The sequence below is a fragment of the Theropithecus gelada genome, chromosome 11, assembly GCF_003255815.1.
Source record: "Theropithecus gelada isolate Dixy chromosome 11, Tgel_1.0, whole genome shotgun sequence".
NCBI classification, from domain to species: Eukaryota; Metazoa; Chordata; class Mammalia; order Primates; family Cercopithecidae; genus Theropithecus; species Theropithecus gelada.
Genome location: NC_037679.1, coordinates 101,762,739 through 101,775,988, shown reverse-complemented (window position 1 = coordinate 101,775,988; position 13,250 = coordinate 101,762,739). Strand labels below are relative to the sequence as shown.

The following is a 13,250-nucleotide window of genomic DNA, read 5'->3' as shown; positions in this document are numbered from 1 at the left end:
TTTTCCTTATTCTGTCAGAAGACTGAAGACACAGGGGTAAATTTCTAAGTTGCTTTGTCCACTAAGTGCTTCTCAAAGAGAATCAGATTTTGAGTCCTGGCCTCTTGTTGCTCATGTATGGCTGTCCTTTCAGGATACAGGCACTTCCTGTTCTGCTACCACAGCCCAACCAGCTGATAACCTCCTGGGAGACACAGACGACCTGGAGGACTTTGTGTATAGTCCTGCCCCTCAAGGTGTCACAGTAAGATGTCGGATAATCCGGGATAAAAAGGGAATGGATCGGGGCCTCTTCCCCACCTACTATATGTACTTGGAAAAAGAAGAAAATCAGAAGGTATGAGAATTGATTTCTAAGAAAACTCTTGAGAGAGAGAAGAATGTTGTGGGAATAGATTGTTGATGGGCCTTAGGGAACTAACTCTGGTATTAGACCAAGCCAGTTAGAAGTAGATTGTATCTTTCAGTCCCCAGACGCTGTGTTCTCCTTTTCTGCGAAGAGCTCATGGTCTAATAGGCAGCAAGCTCTACCCTCCCACAAATAAGAGCTTGGTCCACAATGTGGGAAAATGGGCAGGTATTTCTTAATGTAATTTTACAGGTATTTTGTAATGTAAGTTTTCACCTGTCTCCCATGATTTAGTTTTTGGATGCTACTGTTCTTTTTTTTTTTTTTTTTTTTTAATGATAAAACATGACATTGTGGAAGGAGAGCGAGTTTTGGGGAATAGGATGAATTAGAAATACGAAGGACATACAAGTTAAATGTCTTGTTTCTCACCCTAGAAATTCTAATTTCTTTTATAAATTTGAGCCAATTTAATATGTGCTGATGAACTTTATTAATTTTGTATTAATACCAGGTCTTAACAGATGCTTTTAAGAGCCTAGAAATGAGATAATGATAGTAGGTATTAATTGTTCTAACCACCATTTATTGAGTGTTTACAGCAGACCAACCATGTGCATATATATTTATGTGTATGATCACCTGTGATCGTTGTAGCCACCTTGTTAGGTAGGATTTCTCATCTCTGTTTTAAAGATGAGGTAACTAACTGGGGCTTAGGGAGTGACTTACCTACCCCAGATTGCACTAAGTGATGGCAGAGCCAAATTCAAACCTGTTTCTGCATAATTCTAAAGTCTTCCTGCTTAGCTCTGCCACTCTCCTGCTTCCCTGTTACGGTCCTGGTCTAGTAGAGTTTAGGAAGGATGCCTGCATAGGATGGTATTCATGCCATGGAAGTCACAGTGGTTTAAAACAACAGCAATATAGAAAAAAAGAGGCTGGGCGCGGTGGCTCAAGCCTGTAATCCCAGCACTTTGGGAGGCCGAGACGGGCAGATCACGAGGTCAGGAGATCGAGACCATCCTGGCTAACCCGGTGAAACCCCGTCTCTACTAAAAACACAAAAAACTAGCCGGGTGAGGTGGCGTACGCCTGTGGTCCCAGCTACTCAGGAGGCTGAGGCAGGAGAATGGCGTGAACCCGGGAGGCGGAGCTTGCAGTGAGCTGAGATCCGGCCACTGCACTCCAGCCTGGGTGACAGAGCGAGACTCCATCTCAAAAAAAAAAAAAAAACAGCAATATAGAAAAAAAGAGGCCGGGCGCGGTGGCTCAAGCACTTTGGGAGGCCAAGACGGGCGGATCACAGGGTCAGGAGATTGAGACCATCCTGGCTAACCTGGTGAAACCCCGTCTCTACTAAAAAATACAAAAAAAACTAGCCAGGCAAGGTGGTGGGCACCTGTAGTCCCAGCTACTCGGGAGGCTGAGGCAGGAGAATGGCGTAAACCCAGGAGGCAGAGCTTGCAGTGAGCTGAGCTCCGGCCACAGCACTCCAGCCTGGGCGACAGAGCGAGACTCCATCTCAAAAAAAAAAAAAGAGTATTTCCTCCCTGGAGAGCCTTCCCTTTTGCCCCTTCTTGCCCTTTGCCTAATCAAAGTCTTTCCTGATGTGCTCCACCAGGTGTGGTTGACATTCCTTTGTCTGTGTCCCCATGGCATTAAGAAAGCTATCACAGGCCAGGTGCAGTGGCTCACGCCTATAATCCCAGCACTTTGGGAGGCTGAGGCGGGTGGATCCCTTGAGGACAGGAGCTCGAGACCAGCTTGGCCAACATGGGGAGACCCTGTCTCTAGCAAAAAATAAAAAAATTAGCCAGGAGTGGTGGCATGCACCTGTAGTTCCAGCTACTTGGGAGGCTGAGGCAGGAAAATCACTTGAACTTGGGAGGCAGGGGTTGCAATGAGCTGTGATTGCGCCACTGCGCTGTAGCCTGGGTGACAGAGTGAGACCCTGCCTCAAAAAAAAAAAAAAAAAAGAAAAAAGAAAGGAAGAAAGCCATCACAGTAAAGAATGGGAAGGTATTCAGGATCCTGTCTCTCCTAAAGTTGGAAAGACTCTTAATCATGGCATTGGATGAACATTTATTGTTATTTATTTATTGGATTCTGCAGGGTTGCCCAGGCTGGCCTTGAACTCCTGGACTCCAGTGATCCCTCTACCTCAGCCTCCCAAGCAGCTGGGATTATAGGCTCATGCCACCTGGCCCAGCTTTGGAGATTTTTTTTTTAACTGGAAGTTTTTAGGGATGAAGTTGTAACTAATTATATGGAGACTCAAGCTAGTGAATTTAGAAAAACCGTACAGGAAGAAAACCCTGTTAGTGAATTTTTTTTTTTTTTTTGAGACAGAATCTCACTCTGTCGCCCAGGCTGGAGTGCAGTGGCACGATCTGGGCTCACTGCAAGCTCCGCCTCCTGGGTTCATGCCATTCTCCTGCCTTAGCCTCCCGAGTAGCTGGGACTACAGGCTCCCGCCACCACACCCGGCTAATTTTTTGTATTTTTAGTAGAGACAGGGTTTCACTGGGTTAGCCAGGATGGTCTCGATCTCCTGACCCTGTGATCCGCCCACCTCAGCCTCCCAAAGTGCTGGGATTACAGGGGTGAGCCACTGCACCCAGCCTGATAGTGAATTCTGATAAGAGAGTTAGAAAAAGGGATGAAGACCCAAAGATTAACAGCTTAGACATATGCTGGGGACTTGCTGAACACTGGCTGAATGAATAGGTAGGACAGCCATGGCCCCAGGGGCGAGGTGGGTTCTCTCGACTTCATTTTTGACTGACACTTTTTCTTTTCCCAGATATTTCTTCTTGCAGCTAGAAAGCGGAAAAAGAGCAAAACAGCCAACTACCTCATCTCCGTTGATCCAGTTGATTTATCTCGTGAAGGAGAAAGTTATGTCGGCAAGCTTAGGTGAAAGCAACCTTAGATCCCTGTCCTATTCTTTCTGATAGTCTTATTCCTATAGTTGCAGAACAGTTCATATCTTGGTTACAACTAGCATGTATTGATGTTGTAATCTTAAAAAAAAAAAAAAAAAAAAAAAGAAAAGAAAAAAAAAAAAGGCTGGGTACAGTGGCTCACACCTGTAATCCCAGCACTTTGAGAGGCCAAGGCGGGTGGATCACTTGAGGTTAGGAGTTAGAGTCCAGCCTGGCCAACATGGCAGAAACCCCTTCTCTACTAAAAATACAAAAATCAGCCGGGTGTGGTAGCGCGTACCTGTAATTCCAGCTACCCAGGAGGCTGAAGCACGAGAATTGCTTGAATCGAGGAGGCAGAGGTTGCCATGAGCCAAGACAGCACCACTAAACCCCAACCTGGGTAACAGAATGAGAGTCTGCCTCAGAAAAATAAATAAGTGTGGTGTGGTTGCTTAGGCCTGTAATCCCAGCATTTGGGGAGGCTGAGGTTGGAGGATCACTTGAGGCCAGGAGTTTGAGACCAGTCTGGGCAACACATTGAGACATCTCTTCAAAAATTTTTAAAATTAGCCAGGCATGGCAGTGCTCGCCTGTAGCCCCAGCTACCCAGGAGGTTAAGGTGGGAGGATGGCTTGAGCCTGGGAGTTTGAGGCTGCAGTGAGCTATGATCCCTGCCACTGCACTCCAGCTGGGTGACAGAGCGAGAACCTGTCTCAGATGAATGAACGAGTAAATAAAAAGTTAAAAGAAAATCTCAGTTCCTTCCTTGCTTTAATGAGATATTTTTGAAAAAGTGATGATGAACATTTAGACATTTGGAAAATAGGCTTCCATTTTCCTTATCTTAGATTGTGTTTGTATAAGGAAAAAAATTGGCCGGGCGCGGTGGCTCAAGCCTATAATCCCAGCACTTTGGGAGGCCGAGACGGGCGGATCACGAGGTCAGGAGATCGAGACCATCCTGGCTAACGCGGTGAAACCCCGTCTCTACTAAAAAGAAATACAAAAAACTAGCCGGGCGAGGTGGCGGCGCCTATAGTCCCAGCTACTCGGGAGGCTGAGGCAGGAGAATGGCGGGAACCCGGGAGGCGAAGCTTGCAGTGAGCTGAGATCGCGCCACTGCACTGCAGCCTGGGAGACAGAGCCAGACTCCGTCTCAAAAAAAAAGAAAAAAAATTACAGATCATCTTGGTGACTTTTTCTCCTGACTCCAGATCCAACCTCATGGGGACCAAGTTTACCGTTTACGACCGTGGTATCTGCCCCATCAAGGGCCGGGGTCTGGTAGGAGCGGCCCACGCCCGGCAGGAGCTGGCCGCCATCTCCTATGTGAGTGCTGCTTTCCCAAGGCCCACTTCCTGCCCTCCTGATGTCCTGCTGGCACTTTTCACCTAGTGTCGCCAAAGAACCTCCCCTCCCAAGCTTGTTTCTATTTCTGATTTCTGTTACTGTACCACTTTCTCCATGTATTTGAGTTTTAGTTATCTGAATCGCCAAGTTCAATTATTTTTCACTCTCGGAATATTTCTTCCCTTATTTCTTCTTCTTTTTTCCTGCTGCCACTTAGTTCAGACCTTTACTTCTTATCCAGTGGCCAAAGGTTACAATAAATTAAAGCTGATCTTTTTTTGCTTTTAATCTTTTCCTATCTAGTTCATTCTCTTTTTTCTCTTTTTAATCTTTTTCTTATTTTTTTCCTCTTTTTGGCATGTATAGTTCACTTCTTTTTAAATTTCATCTTATTATTTGTTTTATTGTACTTTTTCATTTTATTTCACACCCAGGAAAGACCTGAGAACTATCTAGCTCATTCTCTACTGCTACCAAATGAATCTTCCTAAAACAAGGCTCTAGTTGAGCCTCCTGTGCTGCTTCAGACCTTTTAGTGACTCCCCATTGGGTAAGATCTAACATGGCAGCATTTGCTTTCAGACTCCTCTGTTGGCTCACCCCCGCTTCCCATCATTCTAGCGAAGCAGCCCTCCTGTCGTTCCTTTGTCCAACCACACTCCTCTTTCCTCCTTGGAGAGGCTTCCCTTTTCCTCTTTCTTGCCTTTTGCCTTTATCAAAGTCTTTTCTGATGTACTCCACTAGATGTGGTTGACATTCCTTTGTCTGTGTCCTTGTGGCATTTGTAACCCACATGTACTTGTTATTATTTGTTCAACATGAACTGTCTCCACCAGTTTGTAAATTCTTGTGAACTCTTACTCATGGCTGTATCCATACTAGCACATGGCCTGGCACACAGTAGGTATTCAAAGAGTTGTTGAGTAAGAGAAAGCAAGAAGGAATTGACCCATCTCAGCTGGTTTTTTTATTCCAAAGTCTCAACTTTCTTAAGTTGAAATTAATCCCATGAGATCTTATCTACATGCCTGAGAACCATTTGACTTCAACACTTTGATGTAAAGTGTCTTTCCTCTATAGCTTTCATACATAATCTGCTTAGCTTGGCTGGGCTTGATGGCTCACACCTGTAATCCCAGCACTTTGGGAGGCTGAGGCGGGCAGATCACTTGAGCCCGGGAGAGACCAGACTAGGCAACATGGTGAAACCCTGTCTCTACTAAAAATACAAAAACTAGCTGGGCGTGGTGGCAGTAGCTGGAGTCCCAGCTACTGGAGGCGCTGAGGCAAGAGGATCACTTGAGTCTTAGGAGGGTCGAGGCTGCAGTGAGCTGTGATCACGCCATGCACTCCAGCCTGGGCGACAGCATGAGATCCTATTTAAAAAATAATAATAATCGGCCAGGCGCGGTGTCTCATGCCTGTAATCCCAACGCTTCAGGAGGCTGATGCGCGTGGATCACCTGAAGTCAGGAGGTCGAGACCAGCCTGGCCAACATGGCAAAACCCCGTCTCTACTAAAAATATAAAAAAATTAGCCAGGCGTGGTGGCAGGCACCTGTAATCCCAGCTACTCAAGAGGCTGAGGCAGGAGAATCGCTTGAACCCAGGAGGCAGAGGTTGCACTCCAGCCTGGGTGACAGAGCAAGACTCCGTCTCAAAATAAAATAAGAATAATCTGCTTGGCTTGACAGGCATTTTTAACATCTAGTGCGGGCCTTATTTAACCACAACTCATTCTCACTGTATGTAATCTAGTGCCATGCCCTCACTGGGAAATAAATATGTGTTGGTGCTGACAAAGTTGGGCAGTTTGTTCACAGTTACCTCAAATCTCATTTAAGACTCAAGAGTAAGAGGTCGGGCGTGGTGGCTCACTCCTGTAATCACAGCACTTTGGGAGGCTGAGATGGGCGGATCACCTGAGGTCGGGAACTGGAGACCAGCCTGACCAACATGGAGAAACCCTGTCTCGACTTAAAAAAAAAAAAAATACAAAATTAGCTGGGCGTGCTGGCGGGTGCCTGTAGTCCCATCTACTCGGGAGGCTGAGGCAGGAGAATGGCATGAACCCAGGAGACAGAGCTTGCAGTGAGTCGGGATTGCACCACTGCACTCCAGCCTGGGCAACAGAGCAAGACGCTGTCTGAGAAAACAAAACAACAACAAAAAAAAGAGTTATATTTATATATATTTATATATATATTTTTATATATAATATATATATATTTTTATATATATTATATATTTATATATATTTTATATATAATATATATATTTATATATATATAAAGAGATATATTACTTTCCTGTTTTTGACTCTCTGTTTATAGCAAAGTAATAAAATTATTTTTGGTACACATGATTTATTATATTTTTTATTTATTTATTTTTTTGGCAGAGTCTCACTCTTATCACCCAGACTGGAGTGCAATGATGCGATCTCAGCTCACTGCAGCCTCTGCCTCCTGGGTTCAAGCAATTCTCCTGCGTCAGCCTCCTTAGTAGCTGGGACTACAGGCACTCGCCACCATGCCTGGCTAGTTTTTGTATTTTTAGTAGAGACAGGGTTTCACCATGTTGGCCAGGCTGGTCTGGAACTCCTGACCTCAGGTGATCTGCCCACCTCAGCCTCCCAAAGTTCTGGGATTACAGGCGTGAGCCACCGCCCCTGGCCGGTACACCTGATATTGTAAGCATCTTAACGTTCCCAAGAAAGTCTCATGTTTTAAAAGAATGTGGTCTCTATTTTTCTCCTGTTTCCAAGTTCTGCCTTGTTTTCCTATCTTCCAGGAGACGAACGTACTTGGATTTAAAGGTCCTAGGAAAATGTCTGTGATCATTCCTGGAATGACACTGAATCATAAGCAGATCCCATATCAGCCACGAAACGTGAGTAAGAACATATTCAAATCAGCAAAAGACTCTAAAAGACAGTAGTACAATACAGAGAGGTTAATACCAAAAAAAAAAAAAAAATTGAGCTTCCAGAGCCCCACACTGGAGCATGGCTCCATACCCTTCTTCAGGAGAGCTGCCCTCCAGAGCCTCAGGATAAGAGCAGTTGCAGAGTCGTTGCCTTGAAACCGTGTTTTCTTCAAAGAGAAATGCTGGAGAATGTAGAATAATTTTTAAAACCTGTCTTCATTGTTGGCTTTCATTCTTTGCTTCTGGTTTACCCTTTCTGAAATGGAGAAAGGATCCTCCTCTACCTTCTATCTCGTGGAGTTGTAGGGTTGTCAGTTACAAAGTAATGATTTTCCCTTTGGACAGAACCATGACAGTTTGCTCTCAAGGTGGCAGAACAAAACTATGGAAAATCTGATTGAACTGCACAACAAGGCCCCCGTCTGGAACAGTGACACTCAGTCCTATGTCCTCAACTTTCGTGGCCGGGTCACTCAGGCATCAGTGAAGAACTTCCAGATAGTCCACAAAAATGACCGTAAGCCTCCGGGAAGGGTTGGGTAGGAAGAGGAGGATAGACGCTCTTACAGGATGGGAAATGCACATTCCCTGTGTGCAATAGGAAATGATAGTCAGGAGGTAATCATGGAGGAGAGAAAGGATTTCTTTGGAAAGATGAAACTACAGTTTTGGAGAAAACTTGTGAATCACTGTGTTGAGGAGGGGGGAGGAGTGTGAGAGAGATGCTATAGCAAATCAGAAAAGCTGGCTGGGCATCATGGCTCACGTCTGTAATCTCAGCACTTTGTGAGGCTGAGGTGGGCAGATCGCTTGAGACCAGGAGCTTAAGACTAGGCTGGGCAACATGGTGTGAAACCCCATCTCTACAAAAAATAGAAAAAATTAGCTGGGCCTGGTGGCAGGTACTTGTAGTCCAAGGTACCTGGGAGGCTGAGGTGGGAGCATCACTTGAGCCAGGAGGTCGAGGCTGCAGTGAGCCGAGATTGCGTCACTGCACTCCAGCCTGGGCGACAGAGCGAGACTCCGTCTCAAAAAAAAAAAAAAAAAAAATCAGAGAAGTCACCGAGTAGGTTGTTTGGGAAACAAAGGCAAATGACCCCAATAAAGGTTCCTGGCACCTCTAGCCTACGGAGCTTGTGACGTTCCCAGCAAGCCGCTGTCTATTCTACAGAAACCTGGTGATTAACTGGCCTATTTGGAGGATTCTTTCTATATCATAAATAGGTTTTCACTGGGCCAGTAATCCCAGCACTTTGGGAGGCCGAGGCAGGAGAATCACTTTGGCCTAGGTGTTTGAGACCAGCTTGAGCAACACACTGAGACCCTGTCTTCACAAAAAGTGAAATACTAGCCAGGCATGGTGGTGCTTGCCTGTAGTCCCAGCTACTCAAGAGGCTGAGGTGGGAGGATCACTTGAGCCTGGGATGGGAGGTCAAGGCTGCAGTGAGCTGTGGTCATTCCACTAGGCTCCAGCCTGGGCGACAGAGCAAAACCCCAACTCAGAAAAGGAAGAAAAAGAAAGTTTTCCCCTAGTGCAACCACATTATATTCTAACATCTTGATTTCCTTGTGTTTCTAGCTGACTATATAGTCATGCAGTTTGGACGTGTAGCAGATGACGTGTTCACACTGGACTACAACTACCCACTTTGCGCAGTTCAGGCCTTTGGCATCGGTCTTTCTAGCTTTGACAGTAAGCTGGCATGTGAATGACAGAACAATCAGGCAGGGGCCTTTCTCCCCACAGAGCTTTCAGGAGCGGACAGTGGCCTCCTCTTCCCCTCCCTGCCCCAGGACTTGAAGAGCAATAGTTTGCCCCTTTTGGAATGATCCCTGAATTTATAAAACACACACACGAAAGCAATCGTTTGCCCCTTTTGGAATGATCCCTGAATTTATAAAACACACACACGGAAAGCAATAGTTTGCCCCTTTTGGAATGATCCCTGAATTTATAAAACACACACACACCCCGTGCACTCTACTCCTTTTCCAGGTTTCATAGACTTGGTGAGGGATCACAACTTAGCATAGTTGAGAGATGATTTAAAGCACAGTCATGTTCTTGTCACGTATCGTCTCCTGAAGCTAGAGTGGGATTTCCTGTGCTTAGAAACTTGCAGTAGAATCAGGGACTGACACTGAAGTTCCTCTCCTCTCTTCATTCCCTCACAGCAGATTGGCCAGCACCAATCTTAGTCAGAGTGGCTATGATCGCATTTGTGATCAATTATGTGAGAATTGTATATAACTGTCTTCATTTCAATTAAGGCCGAAAGCATAAACTCTAGAGGTGACTCAGTCAAGACTGACAGTGATTTGATAATTGCCTTCATTTTCAACCCAGGAGTGCCTCCCACAGCTGTATCACTACGGATCCATTAGTGTGGAGTGACACACAACTGCAGGCATCTGGTGCAAACATTTTGTCATTATCAAGAGAGATGGCAGTATTGACCATTTAGTTTAGTTTAAAAAAAAAAAAAAGGTGGCAGGAGAGGCTTTGGGGAAGACCAGCCAGCAGTCATGAGCACTGCTGGCCCGTGTGGCAGAGCTTTGGACTTTGTTCGCGGCTCCCCCAACCCAGGTTCATAGGCATAGAAGGTATTTTGCTACATTTTTTGGATTATTACACCCCTCCACGTATTATGTGACTCTTACACCAGTTCATCCCTCCCAGAATGTATCCAAACCTTGAGAATACGGGAGCTCTGTGAGCTCCACTGTCAGCACCGCTGAGCTGCATCGCTTGTGCACAGAACTGCCAGCACTGGGTGGGACGTCCATGGCGGCTGCTCCCTCAGACTTCCCTTCCGTGGACAAACCGCTCACCCCTGCCTGTTTTTCCTGCACCACATCAGATAAGCACATGAAGGAGAGCCAGCTGGGAGCTGCGGGACCCTTGGCTTTTTTCCCCCGCGACAAGTCCCACCTTCTGGGTGAGGACGAGACTGTTGACATCTCAGGCATGTTTCCCACCAAGTGCCTCCCTCACAGCCGTGCCCAGAAGCCTCACACCTCGTCACCACCACCCCCCCGACCCCATCCTGAGGCACTGCCTGGCAGATTACCCTGGTTGACCGCAGAAGCTATTAATACACGACAGCATCTGGGGAAGGACTTATGGTGGGCCAGGTGGACCTCATCCTGCTTCCTCTTCCTCCCTCTGGTTTAAAGAGATATATAAACTAATTTCACATAATTTGTGTGTGCAGGTGATTGGTTTTTACATAAGTCCTATTTATACCTTTTATATGCTATAGAAATAAAAGTTAATTTATATAAAAATGTGTCACTGCCTTTGCAAGTCCTGTGCCTCAGGAAGTTCCCACTGTCATGTTCCGTAATCATAATTGTCGTCTTGGGCCACGTGCAGTGGCTCACACCTATAATCCCAGCACTTTGGGAGGTCGAGGCAGGCAGATCACCTGAGGCCAAGAGTTGGAGACCAGCCTGGCCAACATGGCAAAACCCTGTCTCTACTAAAAATACCAAAATTAGCCAGGTGTGGTGGTGTGCGGCTGTAATCCCAGCTCCTCAAGAGGCTGAGGCATGAGAGTCGCTTGAACCCGGGAGGCTGGGGTTGCAGTGAGCAGAGATCACACCATTGCACACCACCCTGGGCCACAGAGTGAGTCCCTTGCCTCAAGAAAAAAAAAGTTTTGGTAACAGTGAACACATCAGTTCTTTAAAACCAGGTGATGACTAACAAACATGTCATCCTGATGCAGAACAGGAATCCGCAGACTAAGAAGGCTGTGTTCCAGAGGCTACCTAGACACACTACACATGATGGCCAGGGGCGTCTGGACAGAAGACGGGACCAATAGCTGAGCTTAGCAGGGCCAGAGGGTAGAGTGTATATTCTTTGGATGCCTGCCCGGGTCAGCTTCCCGGATTTGTTGTCATTCCTTACTGGTTCAGCAGCAACACAAATGAACCATCGAATAGTGAAACAGACCCCATCGCTTGCCTTTGAGTGTTAACTTCTTGTTTTTGTTTTTTGAGATGGAGTCTTGCTTTGTCACCCAGGCTGGAGTGCAGTGGGGGCGATCTCAGCTCACTGCAACCTCCTCTTCCCAGATTTCAGCAATTCTCCTGCCTCAGCCTCCTGAGTAGCTGGGACTACAGGTGTGCGCTACTACACCCAGTTAAATTTTTGTATTTTAAGTAGAGAAGAGGTTTCACCATGTTGGCCAGGCTGCAGGCTGGTCTCGCCTTGGCCTTCAAAAGTGCTGGGATTACAGGTGTGAGCCACCGCACCCAGCCTTTTTTTTTTTTTTTTTGAGACGGAGTCTGGCTCTGTTGCCAGGCTGGAGTGGAGTGGGGCGATCTCGGCTCATTGCAACCTCCGCCTCCTGGGTTCAAGCAACTCTCCTGCCTCAGCCTCCCGAGTAGCTGGGACTACAGGCGTGAGCCACCGCCCCCGGCCTTTTTTTTTTTTTGGAGACAGGGTCTCATTCCCGTTGTCCAGGCTGGAGTGCAGTGGTGTGATCTTGGCCCACCACAGCCTCAACTTCCTGAGCTCAAGGGATCCTCCCACCTCAGCCTCCTGAGTAGCTAGAACAATAGGCATGTGCCATCAAGACTGGCTAATTTTTTGTTTTAAAGTAAAGACAGGGTTTCACTATGTTTTCCAGGCTCGAACTCCTGGGCTGAAGTGATCCTCCCACCTTGGCCTTACAAAGTGCTAGAATTAGAGGCATAAGCCACCGTGCCCGGCCTTCACATTTGAAAGCTGCTGTATGTTCAGAAGTTGAAAAAAAATTGCTGGGTGTGGTCTCATGCCCAGCACTAAAGGAGGCCGAGGTGGGAGGATCATTTGAGGTCAGGAGTTCAGATCAGTCAGGCCAACATGGCAAAACCCTGTCTCTACTAAAAATACCAAAATTACCTGGGTGTGGTGGCAGGTGCCTGTAATCTCAGTTGCTTGGGAGGCTGAGGCAGGAGAATCACTTGGACTGAGAAGGCAGAGGCTGTAGTGAGCCAAGATTGTGCCACTGCACTCCAGCCTGTATGTGACTGCGTCTCAAAAAAAAAAAAAAAGTGTCCACAAAGCTTTCCTAGGCTTTCTGGCCCTTATCAGTGTCACAGTGATAAACACATGTAAAGAAGCAAGAAGAGCCTAAAAATCAGGACAAGAGCTGGAATCAATTCTTACAGCTTGATTTTTCCTTTTTTTTTTTTTTTTTTTTTTTTTTAAGTCTTCAACATGCACAATGTGAATTGTTTTCTTTTTCATATGATTCTCTTTGGCTAAGGTGCATGCATGGCTGGCCAGTTTTTCTGTTTTTTTGAGACAGGGTCTGGCTCTGTTTCCCAGGCTGGAGTGCAGTGGTGTGATCTTGGCTCACTGCAACCTCCGCCTCCTGGGCTCAAACCATCTTCCCACCTCAGTCTCCTGAGTAGCTGGGACTACAGACGTCCACCACCAACAACTAATTTTTAAGTTTTTGGTAGAGACAGGGTTTCACCATGTTGCCCAGATTGGTCTTGAACTCCTGGGCTCAAGCGATCCTCTCCCCTTGGCATCCCAGAGTGTTGGGATTACAGGTATGAGCTACCATGCCTGGCCCAAATAGATTCTTTGTGACACAGTTTTGTACACTAGTGATCAGGGACATACTGGTGGGCACTGAGATGAAAGATTTCAGCAAGTGTCAATTACAAGTCTAAAAACAGGCCTGCAAAAG

At 46.4% G+C, this 13,250-nt stretch overlaps 1 protein-coding gene across 1 annotated transcript in view; it reads left to right on the top strand.

The window, feature by feature from the left end:
* TULP3 (tubby like protein 3) overlaps window positions 1-10,845 on the top strand; it is a 52,722-nt gene extending 41,877 nt beyond the window's left edge. Inside the window, exons 6-11 of the mRNA XM_025401157.1 lie at window positions 134-337; window positions 3,156-3,268; window positions 4,494-4,608; window positions 7,423-7,521; window positions 7,903-8,074; window positions 9,137-10,845. Of these exons, the coding sequence (XP_025256942.1) occupies window positions 134-337; window positions 3,156-3,268; window positions 4,494-4,608; window positions 7,423-7,521; window positions 7,903-8,074; window positions 9,137-9,270 (837 nt within the window). The 3' untranslated portion in view covers window positions 9,271-10,845. The remainder of the gene's footprint in view (window positions 1-133; window positions 338-3,155; window positions 3,269-4,493; window positions 4,609-7,422; window positions 7,522-7,902; window positions 8,075-9,136) is intronic.
* The last annotated feature ends 2,405 nt before the right edge of the window (window positions 10,846-13,250 follow it).